This window comes from Plecotus auritus, assembly GCF_963455305.1.
Source record: "Plecotus auritus genome assembly, chromosome: 14".
NCBI classification, from domain to species: Eukaryota; Metazoa; Chordata; class Mammalia; order Chiroptera; family Vespertilionidae; genus Plecotus; species Plecotus auritus.
This window is the reverse complement of record NC_137780.1, coordinates 6,169,916-6,191,919: the sequence shown is the minus strand read 5'-3', so window position 1 is coordinate 6,191,919 and position 22,004 is coordinate 6,169,916. Positions and strand designations below refer to the sequence as shown.

Genomic DNA, 22,004 nt, shown 5'->3' with positions numbered 1-22,004 from the left:
TCTTTGTAAGATATCACTTAAGAAGAATATTCCTTTTAAGTAGGGGTAAGTCTGTAAGTATCTGAGGGAAGTTCCTTATTATCTATGGGCTTCATACTATTACCTGTGAAACAAGTTTCCACTTTGGATGCTGGGATAGCATGCTGTTGCCAGAAAAAGTAATTAACCAGGATGGATCTTAGTGGGTGTAAGTACAGCTTCCTGCCATATGTCCGTCTGCCCCACTCTCTGAATCGCCAACGTACTGGTAAGTGTTGTTGAAATGCGTGGTGTTTCCTGACACGGCTTTGGAAATGCCTGTGCTGCGTAAGTATTAAAAATATAGTAAACTCTTCTCAGGACCTTCAAAATAGTCTTAGTCCTCTCAACCTCTAGAGTCAGAAATAGTAATTATACACACTAATATGGCGCTTTTAAGCACTTTACCTATCCTAACTCCTTTTAATTTTTTAAAAACCATTAAGAAACTGCTTAGCCCTGGCTGGCGTGTTCAGTGGTTAGAGCATTGGCCTGAGTATTGAAGGGTCATGGGCTCGATTCCCGGTCAAGGGCATGTACCTGGGTTGCAGGTTTGATCCCTACCTGTATCAGGGCAAGCGCGGGAGGCAATTAATTGATGTGTCTCTCTCACATCGATATTTCTCTCTCTCTCCTCCCCCCACTTCTACCCTCTAAAAAGCAATATAAAAAATATCCTTTGGCCGAGACCGGTTTGGCTCAGTGGATAGAGCGTCGGCCTGTGGACTGAAAGGTCCCAGGTTCGATTCCGGTCAAGGGCATGTACCTTGGTTGCGGGCACATCCCCAGTAGGAGGTGTGCAGGAGGCAGCTGATCGATGTTTCTCTCTCATCGATGTTTCTAGCTCTCTATCCCTCTCCTCTCTCTTCCTCTCTGTAAAAAATTAATAAAATATATTTAAAAAAAATATCCTTTGGTGGATTAAGGAAGGAAGGAAGGAAGGAAGGAAGGAAGGAAGGAAGGAAGCAAAGTGCTTAAGTGATACCAAACAGCAGGCCAAAAAGAGAAGAATGTAATCATGAGAGGATAGTTGGCCAAACGTTTAGGTGACAGGAAATGGAATTTTACAATTTAACTCAACAAGTCATTTTTTTTCTAAATATATATACATATATGTTATATATGGCCTGTCATTTGTAAAAATGACAGCAACCTTGACATTTACAAAGTAAGGAATTTCATGAGTATATGCTCAAGATATGCACACACTGTGTGTATCCTTCATACTCTTACAACTATGATTTGAACTGGATGCTACAATAAAGTACAAAGAGCAAAAATTTGGGTCAAAATTGAACTGTGCCACCCCTTAAAATGTGACCCACACTGTGGACTTTCGTGATTTCATTTCCCTACTTCACCTTTTTGGGGAGTGGGGAGGCCTAGCCCTCTGCCTGGTTCTCTTCTTCCACCTGCTTCCTCCCTCGGCCCTCGGCCACTTCCCGAACGTGTGACGTTATGGCTTCTCTTCCGGTTGTTTTGTAAGGTGGGAAATACTGTCAACACGTCGATCCTGTGTGCGGTAGACTGTATTGGAGACGAGAACAATTCCAAAAGTAGGTGCCTGCCCCTCTGGGCTTCTGTCCTCCCAGCAGTGGGGCTCACTGCCTTTGCCTTTAATTATAGCTTGAGACACCGTGTTGAAATATTTAATCTCTGAGTAATGACTGGATTTGAGTTTCCTAATTGGCATCTGTGTGGTTAGCATCGGTGCCAAAGCACGAATCTAGAATGCACACACCATACGAGACGTGGACTCTATGTAAACATTTCTGATACCTGCCACCTTCACGCCAGGGCAATAATATAACAAAAAAAGGAAGGATAAATACCATATCCTTTATGGTTCTGCACGTATTTGGATTGCTAACCAACAACTTGTTACGGTTTACGAGTCACACCAAAAATCCACGTGTGATCAGCATCGAGTGAAGTGTCATTGTCGCTCTAAAGAAGACCTTGGCCTTGGGAACTTGCCTTGCTCATTCTCAAATGGTGTTTTGGGTACCTGGGAGTAGTCCCCAGAAGATAATGTCCACCTACCACTGGGTGACTTATTTAAAACCTTGTGGAACCAGCTCGAAAGGACTAAAGGGACAGGTTAGGGAGAGAGGTTATTGGCTTGAACTCTGCCCACCAAATTTTGTGTGTTGCCTGCAAGAAGAGTCCACAGGGGTGCCCGGGGCATCTCCCTCCAATGACTGCTAGCTTCATACTTTTGGAAACAAGATGAAACTCGGCCTCTGCATGATACAGGCTATGGGCGTGGGACCGACCCGCTCGCATTCCCTGAATAATGTATGTTTCCTTTGGCAGCCTAGAGTTACACATGGGTGACGGTGGAGGAAGAGGTGGAATTACAGTGCCCAGCTGTTCTGCCCATTGAGAATGTTTCTCGGATGAAAAGTCAAAGCGTGGACTGGTGATGGGCTGGGAGGCAGGTGGACAGACTGCTCTTTCAGCGGCGGAGAGGGAGAGGCGATTCTGCCTGTCCCATCTGGCCAGCGCGGGCAAACACACCCCTTACAGGTCTGACAGCAGTGCCTTGAGCCTTTCTGACTTAGGACAGGCTACAACCGGCCACCTCAGCAGCGTGGGCGCGCTGTATCCTCCCGGTGGTCAGGGCATCCACGTTCCTCTGAAAAGGAAAACTCCTCTCTTTCCAAACGTGAGTAACACCGTGTGGGCCGAGACTGGGGCCTCGCCTGGGCCAGGTGACCCAGTGCATGACTAAAGGAGGCCACTCCCAAGCACTGAGCCATCACTGTGGCTTATTTACTCCCCAGGATCAAAACAAAGCCAGCTCTCTGGGTGGCAGGCCCCTGCCAGTCCCCGGCTGAGGGCGGAGGCCAGGGGACCACACTGGCTGGCCGAGTTGTCAGAATCTGAGCTTCACATCCCCTGCCTCCTTTCCCAGGCCCAATCCACGCTCAGGACTTTTTCTTCCTCCAAATTTAGACAAAGGACACGGCGCTCCGCGAATTCTCTCTCCCACGTCGTTAGGGGGCACCTTTCTCCTCACCTTACAGAACAGGGAACTGAAGCTTGAGTAACACACAGCCGCGAAGAGGCAGTGCCAGGAGAGGAACCCAGATCAGTCCGACTCCAAAGGTCACATTCAATTCCACTTCCTCATTTTCCACCAAAAAAAAAAAAAAAAAAAAAAAAGCCGAAACCGGTTTGGCTCAGTGGATAGAGCGTCGGCCTGCGGACTGAAGGGTCCCAGGTTCGATTCCGGTCAAGGGCATGTACCTTGGTTGCGGGCACATCTCCAGTGGGAGGTGTGCAGGAGGCAGCTGATCGATGTTTCTAACCCTCTATCCCTCTCCCTTCCTCTCTGTAAAAAATCAATAAAATATATATTTTTTTAAAAAGTGTATGTTTTATAGACAGACTGAGGCTGTTGTCCATCCCACCCACCGGGGTAGTGGCAGGCTCTAAGCTTCTCTGTGATGGGGCTCAGTGGGCCTGCCAGGTTCTAGATGGAGGAGACAAGTGTGCTGAGGACACGAGGCCACATGGTCCCGGAAATTCACGAACATCATTCCTGACCAAAGATGAGGACTTGACAGTGTTCTCTGGACCCTTGCATGGCAGGGTACCATTCTGTCTAGAGTAGACAGACAGGCTGGCATTACCACTTGAAAAGGAGTTTGCTTCCTTTTTATGCCCTCCCTCTGTGTATCTGGAAACAACCAACCTGAGGTTTATTCAGCCACATCCTTTCCTCCAAAAGACACTAAAGGAGAGGGGGGAGGGGAGGGCGGGGGGAGAGTGTCCCAGAGAAGGTCTCAGGCACTGGGCACCCTTATTCATTCTGTGGCAACAACGCGGGGGTACTTTGGGCCTCCCAGCCCAAAGCTTCCTATATTCCCATCCCAAGCCTCTCGCGGCGGGCAGCACTGCTCAGGTAGACCAGCAGACCAGTAGACCGGAGCCCAGCATCACCTCTTCAGGCCCAGGCGGACCCAGGAACATGAAGCCATTTTTTTTTTTAATCTCTAAGGGCCGGGGCTCGATGTTCATGATGCTAGAGGGTGAGCCCACAGGCGCCAGTGCATCTGTGCCTCTGCGTGCATAGTCTCTGGTCCACATCACTGGCCCTAGTTCTGCTCTGGCATTTGGGAGGAGAATGGGAGGAAGAGAGAGATGAACTGAGTGCTTCCATTGCTATTTTCCCACCATGAGACTATGAAAACTCCCTGAGGTTCCCTCCTGAATCCACTGCCTAAGGACCAAGATGTTCTCGGCTTGAGTGGAATCAAAGTGGCTTAAGTAAAAATGAATGATGCTTGGTTTTGGGCATTGTAAGAATAGAAGTCCCATCTTTATCTAGAGTAGAAAGGTTGCTTTCATTCACTCCATCCACAAATGTATACTGAGAGCCCACTAAGACTCAAGCATTGTTGCTGTAGATTCAATGGTGAGAAAACACACTCCTCACGGGATTTACAATCAAGTGGGAGAAAGTAACACGGAGCAAATACAATCACGCGCTGCATGATGACAGTCTGGTCAACGATGGACCATACATACAACACGGCTCCCATCATATGTATAAAAGCCAAGCGACTGGAATGACCGGTTGCTATGATGGGCACTGAGACTGGCCAACCAGCTTGATGGGGGCGGGGCTAGCTGGCCAACCTCCAGCATCCCCTCCCCCCCGCCGGTGGGGTGGCTGGCCGGACCCCACCCATACACAAATTTGTGCACTGGGCCTCCAGTAAGATTATAATAGAGCTGAAAAATTCCTATCGCCTAGTGAAATCATAGCCATTGTAATGTCATAGCACATGACATTTGCCCACAGTATTCAGCATGGTCTCTTTTTAAATATGTATTTTTATCGATTTCAGAGAGGAAGGGAGAGGGAGCGAGAGATAGAAACATCAATGATGAGAGAGAATCATCGATCGGCTACCTCCTGCACGCCCCACACTGGGGATCAAGCCTGCAACCCAGGCATGTGCCCTGACCAGGAATCGAACTGTGACCTCCTGGCCACACCGGCTGGGCCAGTATTCAGCATGCCTTAGTCCTCAGTCCGGCTCTTTGCCCTTCATCTTCCATAGTTCTGTATACAACTACATCTTCCATAGTTCTGTATACAACTAATGGGCAAGGAGAGAGGCGAGGCTTGCCTCTCTCAAACACAACTCCACTCCCCTCATTTTAAGGTGCCCATTATCTCAGCAGCCCCCCTCACCGTGCCAGCTCTTCCCTTCCCCTAAAGCCTGTAGGGAAGGCTCCCTGCTGTGGCTTGTGCTCCAGGGCCCTGTCTTACGTGTCCACACCCCTTAGTTCAGCCCCAGCGCCGCTCAGCAGCCACTTCTCTTCTGCCAGGACCTGATGAGTCTGATGAGGCGAGCCCCAAAGCAGGCAGGAGGGACCCCGTTCTCTGAACCTGAGGCAGGCAGGGGAGGGTGGTCCCATGGAGATGTCTACGGGGAGGCGTCAGTGGAGTTCACCCCTGATTCCCTCGGTTTTCCTGATGAACTAAGATGCAGAGACTGTGCTGGATCAGCCAGAACTAAAGCGGATCGCTCCTTTCCACAGCCACGCTTCCAGAGAGGACAGTCTTCTTATTTGCAGAAGAACAAAGCATTTTTTCAGAAGAACAAAGCATTTTAGGCTGCTGAGCATCTCTAGGTTTGTACACTCCAGAAATCCTCTCCAAGACAAGAACAGGCTAGGCCACGCCCCATGCCCCGCCCCCGAAGGCCCACAGACATGCGCTCAGTGGATGAAGAGGGAGCCTGTACTAGTGCAAGCCTCTGGTAGGATAAGCAACTCGCAGCTCCTGCCCACCCTGAGGACGTCCTTCTCAGGTCCAGTACTTGGGAATGTGCTCAGACTAATGCTTGGTAAGCATCAGCTCTCAGGCTGATGAAATTTGCTTAATACATTTCTAGGGCCCGGCCAGTGGTTGAGGGGCGACCTATGAACCAGGAGGTCACGGTTCAATTCCTGGTCAGGGCACATGTCCAGGTTGTGGGCTCGATATTCAGTGTGGGGCGTGCAGGAGGCAGCCAATCAATGATTCTCTCTCATCATTGATGTTTCTCTCTCTCTCTCCCTTCCTCCCTCTCTGAAATCGATACAAAACATGTAAAAATAAATAAAATTCTAGGAAGCTTCCTAGGCAGGTGGCCGTGAACAGTTTCCTGTTAGCCAAATCAAAAGGGGCCAAACGCCAGCGGTGGATTCTGAAAGGAAAAGCCAGTCTTACTGCCCCTCACTGGAGAGAGACTAGTCTAGTACGTGACGCTTGCCCTCCTTCCCCTTTCTAAACCTCCTTCTAATTTCCACCTAATCGCAGCACACCAGGAGTCACCAGCTCCAAGGCCGCCCTGGGGGAATGTCCATGGGGACCACTTGTTGCTAGCAATTCCCCAAGTCCTCCCTCCCCCCCTGAGCCCTACTCCCCAAGGAACATGTGGCCCATCTCACACTCATCGGCAGGTCTGACGTCCACAGACCCCCACCTTCCCCAGCATTTTCTGTGACTCTGGTCGAGCCTATAAACTGGAAGGAGAGGGATGTTTTTCTGTACTAATACCAGGATGCAATAAATTGTGCCTGTTTTAATTATCCTTTAGTAAGTGAACAAGTGACTGAATGAATGAATCTTTAGGACATTCAGCAATAACATCTTATTAAGACTTAATTTGGAATTTATGTTCTGGGATGGGGGGTGGGGAGAGAGAGAGAGAGAGAGAACAACAATGACATCTGGCTTTCTGTCCAGGCACCACCTTGGATGCTGTACTCAATGCAGGGCGGGAGAAAGTCTCCGCTTCCAGAACAGGCAGGGTGAATGTGCCAGCAGAGGAGAAACGTAGCAGAATGTGCTCCTGTGCCCCCTCTGGAAAGCTTCTCAATCACGGCCATGACACGACCATGCTTTTGTACAGTGTTCACCTCAGTTGGGACTCATGGGGCTTCCTTTTCCTGGAATGATGCTGGTACTAACACAGAAGTTTCCTGGGTGGGACCATTGCTGAAGAGACGCACTGTTTTAGCCGGAGCAAGGTATCAGTTTTATTTGGTCCTCTGACAGCTTGTCCTGCCCTGGGACTATGGCACTGTGGGTGGTCTTGAGTCACCCACAACACAGTGTCCCGAGGGGCTGCCTCAAATACAGCTGAGTGGTGCTACTCATTTCTGCCTTATTGCCATCAACTGCCAGTTTATGTATATGTCTGAGTCCTAGATCTGCGGGGAATAATTACAATTTCAAAAACCCTGTGACTTAGGGCCAGACCATAAGCTAGGCCATGTGTCCTGGTGTTTTTAGGTGTGAAGATTCTCATCATAATGTCATGTGATTGTAACTGTACTTTCAAGAGCTTTTATTTAAAAAATTTCACAATAAGAATAATATAACCATATTATTAAAATTTAGAAAATTAGATAGAAAAATGTATCACCCATAAAAACCACCATCCCGGAGAGAAACCAAGATGGTGGCATAGGTAACACCTGAACTTGCTGCCTCGCACAACCACTTCAAAACTACAACTAAAAGACAAAACGGACATCATCCAGAACCACAGGAAGGCTGGCTGAGTGGAAATCCTACAACTAGAAGGGAAGAGAAAAGCACACTGAGACTCAGAGGAGCTGCGGAAGTAAAGTGCAGAGGTACGGAGGCACGCGCAGAGAGGGCTGGCAACTGAGTGTGCAGCTGGCTTTTTCAATCCGCAGGGAGACACAAGCGCCCAACTGCTCTGAACTCCAGTTCTGGGCGAGACTCTGGGGACCCAGACTCATTCGGGGAGAAACCGGACTGTCTGGCAGCAGGCGGAACTCCAGAGCAGCTTTCTCTCAGAGGTGTTTGCAGCGATTACCACGGGACACTGAGACCCCAGGGCCTCTTAGGGCAGGGCTGACAGGAAGCCATTGCTGTTTGCTCCGCCCTGAGACTCCACTCCACCCCAGCTGTGCACAGAGGCTTTTGCATATGAATGGCCTGGTCCTTGGAAATCTAAACTTACCTAACAATCTGCAGCTGAGTCAATGAGACCCAGAACATCCAAAAGAAGGCCCAAGGCCCCACAGCAGCTTGCACTGCTTCACAGCTGGGCCTCATCTGGGCACCTCCAAAACCCAAACAAAGAAGAGGAATCTGCAGATCTCTCCACAGCTCCTGCTGGGTGGCCTCAGGCAGAAGCTAAATTAGCACCTCCTTGGAGATCCAAAAGCCAGTGTACCAGGGGTCAGAGTAGGACCATCCAGATTACAACTCCTCAGATCCATAAGGGACACACTCAGGGGCAGACTCAGTGAGCACCAAAGCCCCACTGAAGCAAGTCTTGCCTCATAAGGGTGTCTCCAGCACAGAAGTTCTCCCAGCGTAGACACAGCTGATCCTCACAGCCAATTGGCCTGGAGGTCAATTCCTCCCAGTGATACCAACAACAATCAAGGCTTAACTACAACAAGACTGTGCACACAGTCCACAAAGGGGTGCACCAAGAGTGTCCACCTCAGGTAACTGGGGAGGCTTAGCCACTGGGCCCTATAGGACACCTACCACACAAAGCCACTCTATCAACTCAGGGAAGCAGCCAAAATGTGGAGACAAAGAAAATGGTCACAAATGAAAGAAATGGAGGAAAGCAAACTATTGGATATAGAGTTCAAAACCATGGTTATAAGGTTTTTCAAGAATTTTCTAGAAAAGGCCAATAAAGTTAGTGAGACCCTCGAGGATATGAAAAAGGACCAACTAGAAATTAAGCATACACTGACTAAAATAAAAAATAATATACAGAGATCCAACAGCAGACTAGAGGATTGCAAGAATCAAGTCAAAGATTTGAAATACAAAGAAGCAAAAAAAACACCCAACCGGAAAAGCAAAAAGAAAAAAGAATCCAAAAATATGAAGATAGTGTAAGGAGCCTCTGGGACAACTTCAAGCGTACCAACATCCGAATTATGGGGGTGCCAGAAGAAGAGAGAGAGCAAGATACTGAAAACCTATTTGAAGAAATAATGACAGAAAACTTCCCCCACCTGGTGAAAGAAATACACAAGTCCAGGAAGCGCAGAGAACCCCAAACAAAAGGAATCCAAAGAGGACCACACCAGACACATCATAATTAAAATGCCAAGAGCAAAAGACAAAGAGAGAATATTAAAAGCAGCAAGAGAAAAACAGTTCCTTACCTACAAGGGAGCACCCATACGATTGTCAGCTGATTTCTCAACAGAAACTATGCAGGCTAGAAGGGAGTGGCAAGAAATATTCAAAGTGATGAATAGCAAGAACCTACAACCAAGTTTACTCTACCCAGCAAAGCTATCATTCAGAATTGAAGGTCAGATAAAGAGCTTCACAGATAAGAAAAAAACTAAAGGAGATCATCACCACCAAACCAGTATTATATGAAATGCTGAAAGGTATTCTTTAAGAAGAGGAAGAAGAAGAAAAAGGTAAAGATAAAAATTATGAACAACAAATACATATCAATTAAGTGAATCTAAAATTCAAGTGAATAAAAAATCTGATGAACAGAATAATCTGGTGAATATAATAGAATCAGGGGCATAGAAATGGAGTGGACCCTGGGGGGAAAGGGGTGTGGGGGATGTGGGAAGAGAATGGACAAAAATCATACACCATGAATGAGGACAGTGTGGGGGGGTAAGGGCAGAGGGTGGGGTGGGAACCGGGTGGAAGGGAGCTATGGGGGAAAAAAGAGGAACAACTGTAATAATCTGAACAATAAAGATTTAATAACAAAAAAACACACCACCATCCCCGTGTATAGATACTACTAGTGTATAGTTTCCCCAGCATCTACCAAAATAAATACACAATTTTGCCAAAACCGGTTTGGCTCAGTGGTAGAGCGTCAGCCTGCGGACTGAAAGGTCCCAGGTTCGATTCCCGTCAAGGGCATGTACCTTGGTTGCGGGCATGTCCCCAGTAGGGGTGTGCAGGAGGCAGCTGATCCATGTTTCTCTCTCATCGATGTTTCTAACTCTCTATCCCTCTCCCTTCCTCTCTGTAAAAAATCAATAAAATATAAAAAAAACAAAAAACAAAATAAATACACAATTTTATATCTTACTTTCTCTAATCAACATTGCATTTTTAAAAAACCATTTCTAATAAACATTTTTAAAGATGTTTATGGGAAGATAATATTTTATTCAGGAGGTTACTACAATACATTAATCATATTTCTGTTTGTTTATAATTTTCATTGATATTAATAAATCTACAATAAAGATCATTGTATATGTTATTTTTTATTTTTCCTTAGTTTAGATTCTCATAGTTGAATTATGGGCTCAGAGTATGAATATGCTTACTATTCTTGGTACGTATTGCAAACTGCTTTCCATAAAGTTGTACCAACAAAAAAAAAGAAGAAAAAAAAGTTGTACCAACGAACACCACCATCAACAGCATCTGAGTGTGTCTGTTCCATGTACCTCATCACCAACAACAAACCAATGTGTTGAGGTGAAGTTCTGAAATTATTCTTGTAACAGTTTCATTGAACAAGGCACCCCTACTTTAGTAGGTCAAGTACAGAATCAAAATGGATAATAATGGAAGTGAAAAATTAAAAAATGAATTTAAGACAAACATGATAGATTTACACCAACGTGATAAAGGAAAAAGGGTGACGTGATAGTGGACTGAGGATAACACTAAAGTGTCCAGAAAGAGCGGCTCCATGAGGCAGTAATCTTTGCATCTGACGTTACGTAATAAATGGCGCTTTTACAATCTTCCCCATTGTACGTTTTTCACTCTTACTTACAAAGAAATCTAAATTAGTGACCATAATTGTTTTATGCTAGGGGAAAAAATGTTTTAACGTAAAAGCTTTTGCTCCCATCCTCTCCTTTTTTATTTTACTTGTTGTTGTTAATCCTCACCCGAGGATATTTTTCCATTGAATTTTAGGGAGAGTAGAAGAGAGAGAAACATCAATGGGAGAGAAACACATCCATTGGTTGCCTCCTGCAGGAGCCCTGACCAGGGTCTGGGCTGGGGGAGGAGTTTGCAGCCAAGGTAACATGCCCTTGACCGGAATTGAACCCAGGACCCTTTGGTCCGCAGGCCGACACTATCCACTGAGCCAAACTGGCTAGGGCTCCTTTTTTATTTTATTTATTTTTTTTATTTTTTATTTTTAAATGTATTTTATTGATATTTTACAGAGAGGAAGGGAGAGGGATAGAGAGCTAGAAACATCGATGAGAGAGAAACATCCATCAGCTGCCTCCTGCACACCTCCCACTGGGGATGTGCTCGCAACCAAGGTACATGCCCTCGACCGGAATCGAACCCGGGACCCTTCAGTCCGCAGGCCGACGCTCTATCCACTGAGCCAAACCAGCTTCGGCTCCTTTTTTATTTTTTAAATTCCAAAATTTGAGGCCATTATTAGCTCGAGTTCTAGAAGTAGAGTTGATGCAGAACTGACCCCGGTGCCCCTTTAAAATCTTTTTTCCATCCTAACTGGAGGTGTGCAGGAGTTAGTGGATCGATGTTTCTCTCTCATCGATGTTTCTAAGTCTCTATCCCTCTCTCTTCCTCTCTGTAAGAAAAAATCAATAAAATATATTTTAAAAAATAAATAAAATAAAATCTTTTTTCCCTGGCAGCTCTCCTCTCCCCTCATCTGGACGCTGAAGTCCTCTGCCCCCTTCGCTAGTTTTTGCCACTCATGGGACTCCAAAGGACCTCCTTCCTATTCCCTCGTCCAAGTTCTGTTTCACCTCAAATAGTCTCTCCCTTCTTTAGGAATATTTTTAAAGCAGAAAACAGGAGCTATAGAGAAATCTAGCATATAAAAGAGAACATTACCCATGTCGTTTAACATTTCTTGAAGACATGAGGAATTTAATTGATGTAGAACAGCCTTCCTGGATAAACCCAACAAATATTTTGGTTTTCTGGAGGGGGAGAGGGGGAAAGAAGCAAAACCAAAAAACTCTTGGTCTGAATTATGGCAACCCGGAGCTGGCAGCTGGGTCTGGGCTGTTTTGCCTGTGCTGTTCGGATAAGCAAGCAGACTGCCTGTGCTCTGCACAGCGACCAGGGACACTTAACTTTCATGAAATAATAATGAAACAGGAGGCCTGGATTTTGTGATTGTTTGTTTCTCTTGGGACTGTTTCTCACTTAAGTGACCTTGGGCAAATCTATTCCCTCCCTCGTGTCCATATATCCGTTTAAGGATAATGTTTACGACTAAGATGCTTTCTAAGATCTTCAGATGACAAATAGTGCCCTTCATCCTTGAAATGTATCTCCTTCACTATCCTATGGGTTGCCTGCATGACGCGTCTCCTGAAAACCTCCACACACGGTTGTCAATACCATCTGCGGACGGCTCACATCTTCCAGGCCAATGCACTGATAACGTGGATAACTTGAGCTGTCAAGTCTGTTCCCCATGCTACTGAGAACTGGAAAACGGGTAAACGTAACAATCCCTAAAACCCATGTTCTTTCTCTCTGCCGCTTTCTGCCACATCCAAACTCTGCAGAAGACGCTGACATTTTATTACCCTGATGGGGCAACTCCCCCGAGCGCGACCGACACTGTGAAAAGGCCCAACTGGCTGGGAAGAGCAGCTGCGGGACTGGCAGGCAGGCAGGCCCTGGTGCAGTGAGCTGGCTACATTGTTTCAGAGGCTCACGAACTACAGCCATCTTGCATCGGCCCAGCAAGACGGCGAGCCCGACCCCTTGGCCTGGGAGATGCCACCTGCGAGGGGCTGGCAGTCCGCGGGGGCCGAGCCGTGCGGACCGGTCGCGGCTCGGCCCGCAGCCGGCCCCGGGCGGCCCGCTTCGGCCGGGGCCGGTGTCTGAGCGGATAAAGTTGTCTGCGGGCGGACCGGCCGACCCTGGCCCGGAGCGAAAGCCAGCCGAGGGCTGTGCGCCCCGCCAGCTGCCCGAGCAGCCCGACCCGAACGTGGGAGCGGGACCGCAGACTTCTGTTTGCAAGCTTCCTGCCGGGGGACGCTTCCCACCGGGGACGGCGACCGGCGGCCGCGTCCTCCACCCGCTCCCCACGCCGTCCGGGCGCCTCGGGGACGCGCGCCGAGGCCCGCGCGGGAGCGGGGGCGCCCCGCCTCCTCCCGCCGTGGCCCCAGACGCCCGCAGACCGGGCGTTCACCCGCCGAGCCTCCTCCGGCCTCCCTCTCCCCCCTCCCTCCCTCTCGGCGCCCCAAACCAGGGCTTCGCGATTTCGATGACGTGTGCGCACGGAGCCCGGCGGGAGTGCGGGGCCCGGGAGCGGGAGTGAGCACCGGGACGGGCGGCCATCTCGGCGGGAGCCGTCGCCCCGCGGCACGTCTTTTGTGTTTGTACACACAGCGCGGCGGCCGGGAGGAGGGAGCGACAGCGCGCGGGGGAGGGGCGAGCGCGCGCCAGCGAACGGGCGCGCGGGGGGCAGGGCGGGGGCGGGGCGCGAGCGGGGGCGCGGGGCGGGGCCGAGCCTTCCCTCCATTGTGTGTGATTGGCTGGCGCGCGGCGCGGGGGCGGGGCGGCGTGTGTTGGGGGATAACCTCGGTGTCAGCCATCTTTCAATTGTGTTCGCAGCCGCCGTCGCTCTCCAACGCCTGCGCCGCCTCCAGCTCGCCGAGCTCCAGCCGAAGGAGAAGGGGGGTAAGTTTCCCCGTCTGCCCGCGTCCCCGGGACCGAGCCCCGCTTGCCGTCAGCCCCGGACCGGGCCCAGGCGGTGCGGGGAGAGGACCCCCAGCCCCTCCGGTTCGGCCCACAAACTTTTTGGCCCAGAAATGGAGGTGAGGAGCGAGTTCCCTCTCCCCTCAGGCGGCGGCTCCCCAGTCTCTCGCCGCCTCAGCCCAACAGCAGCCACCGCCGCGGCGCCGAACCTTCCTCCCTCCTCCTCCCCGCGCCCCGAGCTCCCCTTTCTTCGGTGAAATCCCGCCCGCCAGCCCTTCTCGGGACCCCAGACCTTCACCAGGACCCGCGCGAGCCCCTTAACTACCGCCCCCGGGCCCCGGCCCCCAGTTTTCGAGCGGGAAAAGGGTGGAAATCGCCGCCACTTCGCAGCCTGGGGGAACTGGCTTCCTTGCTGCCTCCCCACAGTTGTTGCTAAGCTTCACCATCTTGTCTCTCTTCTCTGGTCACCGACCATATTTTTTTTCCCTCTGTTTCTCTCTTCCCCATTTCAGAAAAGGAGGAAAATTCTTTGAAGAGGGACATTTTTTTTTTACCTCCTTTTTTGGAGAAGCGGGAACTTGATGCCTCTGAAATGCAAAAAAAAAAAAAAACTTTTGCATTTTGGAGGGCGGCACGTGGCAGGGGATCGGGGTATTTTCGAGCGTTTTGGTGTTTTTGTCTCCGAGGAAGGGAACTGGAGACGTTTTGCGATTGTTTCCATCTTGTTCTGGCCTCGCAGCCGAGTTTGTGCTTTGGCGCGGGGCGCGGGAGGTTGGGGACCCCGAGCCGGGGCCGGAGGAGGCGAAACCAAAAGTTTATGTGGTGCCTGGGGTGGACCGGGCGGCCGGCGCGTTAATTAAAGCCGGGGTGCGGGCGCTTTTTTTTTTTTTTTTTTTCCCCTTCTCCTTTTCATCGCGAAGCCTGGTTGGACTGGAGGACGGTGCTTTGTAGAAGGCTCGCTGGTGGTGGCTGCTGTTCCTCCTGTTTTCTCCTTTTCCCCGACGCCTTTTTGCCATTAGAACGAGAGATGCTAAAGCGGGAACGCGCTCCGATATTTACAGCGATTTATCAACTGCCAGACGCCAAAGGGGGGGGGGGTCGCGGCGCGAGGGAGGGGGGCTGAAACCTTTTTTTTTTTTTTTTTCTGCTGTAATTTGACTCGGCCTTTCTCTGGTTTGAGGATCGAATGTTTACAGGCATTTCTAATTTCTGCTGTAATTAAAGGAATTGGAAGCAAAGGCTCGTTAGGGGTCTTTTTTGTTTGTTTTTGCCGTTTGTCGCTCAGATTTTGTGGCATTTTTGGAGAGAGGATTGGTGTGTGATGGTAATGATTTTGTAGTTCCCACAGTTTGTTTCGAGAAGTCGTATTTGGGTGGTGAACGTGTAATCTGCACCTTTTCAAATTATATAACATTACCGACATTTTTTTTAATGCTGATCATATTTCCAGATTTTTTTTTTTCGGTGTGGGGGGGTTGGTAGTGGCAGGAAAACTTGCTTGTTTGGAGTATGTGGTGATTTTTGGTTTTCTGACGCTGGTAGGTAAGTAAAGACGTCTCTGTACCATGGCTCGTACCAAGCAGACTGCCCGCAAATCGACCGGGGGCAAAGCCCCGAGGAAGCAGCTGGCTACCAAAGCCGCTCGAAAGAGTGCGCCCTCCACTGGAGGGGTGAAGAAACCTCATCGTTACAGGTATTAAAAATAAAGGAGATAATGGCCAGGTCGGGGAGGCTATCAAATCATAACAGGAATGGGGGGCGGGGGGGGGGGGAGGCACATCTACACACATTTTTTTTTTTGCCGCGTCAAAAAAAAAAATAGGATAGTCCCGAAGCGCAGTATCCACATAATCTAATAAGATGTATAATCAAACTTTTGCTTTAAAGAAACTGTTTTTCTTTCTTTTTTGAATATTTGCTAATACTTGAAAATTTACATAAAATTTAGTGTTAGGTTTTATTGGGACCATATTTAATTTTTAAGCCACAATCGTACCCATAACCCAAAGGAGACCTATTACATCACTAATAAAGTTAATGGGCTAACAATTTATTTAGCTTTTAGTAATATATATTTTTAAAATAGTAAGGTGTTAATTAAAGATACATTTTGAGAATACCCTTGCTTTTGACAAAGTAACAATAATTTAATCAAGATTGGGGTCATTTTTTAGTCCATTTCTCATCCCTCATTTACTTGAATTTGCTTATTCTATTAATGCCTTTGGTTTTGAACTACCCTGAGCAGTGTTATTAGAGGCATCTGCCATTAGAGGGCAGAAGTTGCCCATACTTAGGTAGCCTCTGCAAAAAAATAAAAGCTCATGCAGTGGAAGAAGTAAGTCAGAATTGAGGTAATTGCTTATGACAGATACTTATTTTCAAAAACACAACACCTCCCATAGATAACTGCACAATCTAGAATTATAGGGGATGGGCAGTGACAAAGTAAAGGTATTTTTGGAAATCAAATGCCACAAGAGCATTATTAAATGAAGCTTATTGGGTCTGATAGAAGAATAGAGGGTGTGGGTAGGAAGGAGAGTTGCCAGATTGAGAAGAATCTGAAGTCTGAACAATTTTGGCTTCTTTATTAGTGGCCCTCATACCTTCCTAAGCTGTCATTATAACAGAATTAGTGATGTATATGTTAAAGATGAATAACTGGCATTTTGATAAACTCCCTGCCAGGATTCTAATATCATGCTTTTTGCTTTAAAGATATTCTGTTACGCCCTGACCGGTTTGGCTCAGTGGATAGAGTGTCGGCCTGCGGACTGAAGGGTCCCAGGTTCGATTCTGGTCCAGGGCATGTACCTTGGTTGCGGGCACATCCCCAGTAGTGGGTGTGCAGGAGGCAGCTGATCAATGTTTCTGACTCTCTATCCCTCTCCCTTCCTCTCTGTAAAAAATCAATAAAAAGTATTAAAAAGATAAAGATATTCTGTTACTATTAACAGACTTCTTAATATTCGGGTTATAAATTGATAAGTGACATTTAATACAGAAGTTGAAGAAAATTGGGTGGTTTGGTTTTTTGGCGAGGGAAAGACCATTTCTTTAAGGCTGACTACTGTTTTATGTTTTTTATGTATTCGGTAACCATTTCTTTAAGTTAAAAAATAAATTTTTTTTTTCTCTTAAGGCCCGGTACTGTGGCACTTCGTGAAATTAGACGTTATCAGAAGTCCACTGAACTTCTGATTCGCAAACTTCCCTTCCAGCGTCTGGTGCGAGAAATTGCTCAGGACTTCAAAACAGACCTGCGCTTCCAAAGTGCAGCGATTGGTGCTTTGCAGGTAAAGTGGCAGCCGGGAAAGCTCCAAGAGTTGGGGACTTGCTGGGTGCCACGAACAAACAATTCTAAGTCCTTGCACATGTAAATATTATATAATTAAATCATCATAAGCCTTTTTTTCATTGCTGAGGTGTCAGGTTAAGTTGCTCTAGGTCATACACACACAATGTAATTTGAACCCATTTGACTCCAAAGCCTAGTATGCATTCCATTTACACCGTTTAAAAATGTGTAACATTGCACTAAAAGCAGTGCTTAAGGGGGAAAGGCACTGTCGGGTTTGGCTTATGGATGCTGTAGGACAGTAAGACATGGTCTATGCTGTAGTTGGTCTCAAGGTGCTGCTGAAAGGAATGTTAGAATAAATGTCTTGCTGGTACTGAAGAGGCAGATGAAAGTGGAGAGAGCATACTAGCTAGGATGGGACTAAGTACCAAAGCAGTGTGCGGTGAGGCAGAAGAAATGGAGTGGTGGTTTAGGGTTGGCAATGGGGAGGGAGGGTGCGCTTAAAGACACCAGCTTGTAAAGGAACAAGGATTTGAAGATTTGTCCTTTGCTGAGGGGATTAGGGATTTCAACTTAAATGGGAAGCATATTAAATTTAATCTTGGTTCCAAGATGTCGGAACTTTGAGAAATGCTATTTTAGGGGTGGTTATGTATTAGAAATATTTGTGGTTTATGCTGAGATTGAACTTGAAATGCCCACAAGCGAGATGATTAGGTACATGGGAATAGTTAACGTCGCCTAAGTAACCCTGTTTTCTGTTATGTGTTTGGCATTCTTTAGATCAGTGTGTCTCAAAACACCATAAAAGTACCTCTTCCATTAGAGCATGGGGTTGGAGATGGTTAAACATGCAGATTGCTAGGCACACCACAGATCTGAATCAGAATCTCTGGGAAGGGTCAGAATCTGCATGCACTCCATTGGGTGATTTTCAAGGCTGCTGTTGCTGTGCCAAGCTTTTGCTTTATAAGTGAGGATTTGATAGGTGGATTCTACACTGAAGTGTAATTGGTTGAGCTGTTTCTATGGTTAGTCTGAACTTCATTTGATTGGTGGATTCTAGGCGTGGGCAGCCATTAATTGTCAATGAATTGAAATTTCAAACTACTAAAATCTTCCAGTGTTGTTATTTAAAACTTTATTTTCTGTTTTCATCACTGATCATCTTCAGGTCCTGTTTCATTTATTATTGCCGTTGCAAATCACAATTTCCCCACCATCTTAATACTGAAATATTAGTAAGAATCTTAACATTGATTCAAAGCTGCTAATTTTATTTTCTAGTTAGAGTTAACAGGACTATGCTTTTTGAGAACATAAATTATACTTGAAAATTTAACATTTTGAGTTTGTCAGTGATATAGAGCCTTATAAATTGAGATTGCTAAACAGTCTGGTAAGCGACTATTGTCTTTAAATTCCATGTGTAAACTTCCTTTATTACTGAGTTTAAATGTCAGTATTCAGCCTTATAAATTAAGATTACTAAACAATCTGGATAAAAAGACTTGTCTTTTTAAAATGCATGTGTAAACTTTTATTTATTGTTGCTGTTAAGTATAGTTGTATTGGTTTTGAGGAAATGTTCACCTCTGCTGCCCATAATACTCTAGTATTAGATCATTCTTATTTTTATTGGAAAGTAATCTTTATTACACGTTTTTTGTTTTCTTATTTTATATATGCACTTCAGTTCTCTTAAAGATATAGAGGTGGGGAATTAGCTAATAAAAATAGAGTAATAAAAGGAAGCAATGAATTTACAAAGGTTTCTTTTTTGCTTCAGAATTAACATTTACAACTTTTCTAATACAACTAAATGAGGGTAGGAGGGTAGTTTAGTAAGGATGGTAGAAAAGTTAGACTAGGTTTGCCATAGATATAATCAAAAATTGACTAACTTAAAACTTAGCCTTTGCCTTTAATATCTGAGAGGTTGAATTAAGGTATTTTTATGTTAAAAACGGACAAAGGTTTGTTGAAATGGTGGAAGAGTCAGACATTGGACAAGATTAACAATGCTGTAAATGTTTCCTTCAAGTTGTAAGATATTTCTTTTGTTATTATCAAAATTATGTTCATTGGGCTATAAGTTAACATGACAGTCTTTAATTCTTATCACAGCCCTAATGTTTAGGAAACTGGGACTTGTTTATAGAATTGGAAATATATGGGTTATGGCCAAATCCCCTGTGAGTATTGAATCTTCTAGAGCTGACCAGACACAATCCCATAAAACTGACAACCAGGTTCTAAGACAGGACTGAGAGCCCTGGCTGCCACATGGCACATCTGAGAGTACAGGGGGGGGTCTTAAGTAAATGGTCTCCGAATCCCAGGACCTGTTGGCCATATAGCAGCTCATACTACTGCTTTTTCTTTTCTTTTTGCAAAAGCATTCTAAATATGCATAATGCTGAGGTAAGGTGGGTAAACTTGGAACCTCCCAAGAGTAGGCTACAGTATGCTGTATTTTCCAAACTTTGTACCCATTTCTAGAATATCTCAAGAATGAATCCCTGAATATTAAGGACTTTTTGCTATTAATACATTCTTTGGAATGAGTTTGATAGGAGGGACCCATTGTATAGAAAAGATGCAAATTTAAGTTAGGGTTAAATATAAAAATGCAACAAGCAAATATTTATTAAACATCTACTTAAGAGCAAGGCATTATGAGTATAAAATGAAATCTCTATTAAGTAACTGAAGGCCTTGAGAGTTGGCTGGTATACAAGCCTACTGGGTGCCAAGGATGGAGGTGTTTCAGGGTTACCTGCACCTGGGCACCAGGGCCCAGAGGAGTGCTTGCACTCTCCGCCATGTGCCAGACTTAGGCAGGCCTTGAAGAGTAGGTCCGTAAGACCCGGCTTCGGTAACAATGCTGCAGAGAGACATGGAGGATAGTGACATGTGGGTGAAACTGGTTTTTATAGGAGAGATTAGATTAAGCGTATAAAGGTGAAGAAATATTTTTCGTAAGATGAAATAATGTAAACCATTTGAATTAAGTGTTGCTGTGTTAATGCTTTTAAAAGCAGAATCTTCGTGGTTTTATTGCATAGTCAAAATGTTTGTAAAAGGCAAACCTGGCTATTCCCACCTATGTGTCTTATGTATTATGTATATGGGGTGCGAACTGCTCAAGTATTTCTGGGTTTATTTTGTTTTAAATATATTTTTATTGATTTCAGAGAGGAAGGGAGAGGGAGAGAGAAATAGAAACATCAGTGAGGAGAGAGAATCATTGATCAGCTGCCTCCTGTACATCCCCTACTGGGGATTAAGACTACAACCTGGGCATGTGCCCTTGCCTGGAATCAAACCCGGGACCCTTCGGTCCGTAGACCGACGCTCTACCCACTGAGCCAACTTTTCAGACAGCTGTAAGATGCACTAACATTTTGAGTTGAGTTAAAGTAGAAGCTCCCCCCTTCCCTCTTTGCATACCAAGTGTCAATGATTGATTCCCACAACTAGCAGTTCTTGAGTGATAGTAGGGATAAGAAGATGCCTTCAAAGACTTACAGTGTAACAGGAAAAACCCAGTGGATCAATATTAATGCCATTATATACTGGGATATATAGAGGAAGGTATGCTTGGTAGGGGTGGGGTGCACATCTGCTAGGCAAAATAGGCCAGCGTATGTGTTCTGGAACCTATAGTACTCTCCTGATACGATCTGAGGTGTAAAAGGAAAGGTGGATTAGGGAGGTCCGAAAGATGAACACAATTTGTCGGCTGTATTGCGTTATTTGGCAAGGCAAAGCTCAAACCTATCGTGAGTGTGAGTGGGATTCAGAATGAGACACTGCGCGGGGAAGGAGTATTTGGATTGGTTATGAGATTCCATTTATAAGCTGCCTTTTAGCTTTGTCCCCTAGGTTTTTAAATGTAAGCATTTGGTAAAATAGTCAATGTCTCTGAAGTACGTTTTTAAAGGGTTCAATAACCCCATCATTGTAACTTTTTTTTAACTGTTGGGAATACCGTTAATTTGTTTTTCTTCATTCCTGTTGTAGGAGGCAAGTGAGGCCTATCTGGTTGGCCTTTTTGAAGACACCAACCTGTGTGCGATCCATGCCAAACGTGTAACAATTATGCCAAAAGACATCCAGCTAGCACGCCGCATACGTGGAGAACGTGCTTAAGAATCCACTATGATGGAAAACATTTCATTCTTTTAAAAAATTTCTCTTCTTCCTGTTATTGGTAGTTCTGAACGTTAGGTTTTTTTTCCACGGGGTCAAAAGGTACCTAAGTATATGATTGCAAGTTGAAAATAGGGGACAGAAATCAGGTATTGGCAGTTTTTCCATTTTCATTTGTGTGTGAATTTTTTTAATATAAATGCGGGGACATAAAGCATTAATGCAAGTCAGATGTTTCAGTGAACAAGTTTCAGCAGTTCAACTTTATAACAATATAAATAAACCTGTTAAATTTTTCTGGACAATGCCAGCATTTGGATTTTTTTAAAACAAGTAAATTTCTTATTGATGGCAACTAAATGGTGTTTGTAGCATTTTTATCATACAGTAGATTCCATCCATTCACTATACTTTTCTAACTTAGTTGTCCTACATGCAAGTACATGTTTTTAATGTTGTCTGTCTTCTGTGCTGTTCCTGTAAGTTTGCTATTAAAATACATTAAACTATACCTGCTTTTGGTCTTTATTATCAACCTTACCCTTATAATTCACTGGAAATGTTCATATTCGAAATAATTTTAGTATCAAGTGTTTTGTCACCTTATATCTGAAACAGACTGTTGAGAGGGAAAGTATAATCCTTTCATAGTGAATCTTTTTGCCAAAACCAGATCTTAACTCTTCGGATATGTTGTATTCTAAACCAATAACTTTCAAACCTAGCCAACTAACAGTATCACACAGAAATTGTAAGTAGTGAAAGTACATTTATAAACATAGTCCAGTCCAAATATTTTAAGATGCTGTGTATTAATCCTGAAGTTACTAATCAAGCACCAATAACTAATTTCTAGGACTT

At 45.6% G+C, this 22,004-nt stretch overlaps 1 protein-coding gene across 1 annotated transcript; it reads left to right on the top strand.

Annotated features, from left to right (window-relative positions):
• The first annotated feature begins 13,267 nt into the window (after nucleotides 1-13,267).
• Nucleotides 13,268-21,439, top strand: H3-3A (H3.3 histone A). Its single transcript, XM_080650843.1, has 5 exons — nucleotides 13,268-13,361; nucleotides 13,601-13,666; nucleotides 15,227-15,377; nucleotides 16,830-16,983; nucleotides 21,015-21,439. The coding sequence occupies exons 3-5, from the start codon at nucleotides 15,250-15,252 to the stop codon at nucleotides 21,141-21,143; spliced, it is 411 nt and encodes a 136-aa protein (XP_080506969.1). The 5' UTR covers nucleotides 13,268-13,361; nucleotides 13,601-13,666; nucleotides 15,227-15,249; the 3' UTR covers nucleotides 21,144-21,439.
• The last annotated feature ends 565 nt before the right edge of the window (nucleotides 21,440-22,004 follow it).

Excerpts from the sequence above, each read along its gene's own strand:
- H3-3A (XM_080650843.1), top strand. The coding sequence starts at position 15,250 with ATGGCTCGTACCAAGCAGACTGCCCGCAAATCGACCGGGGGCAAAGCC. Across the intron at positions 15,378-16,829 it reads AAGAAACCTCATCGTTACAG|GCCCGGTACTGTGGCACTTC; the intron begins GTATTAAAAATA and ends TTTTCTCTTAAG. Across the intron at positions 16,984-21,014 it reads CAGCGATTGGTGCTTTGCAG|GAGGCAAGTGAGGCCTATCT; the intron begins GTAAAGTGGCAG and ends TTCCTGTTGTAG.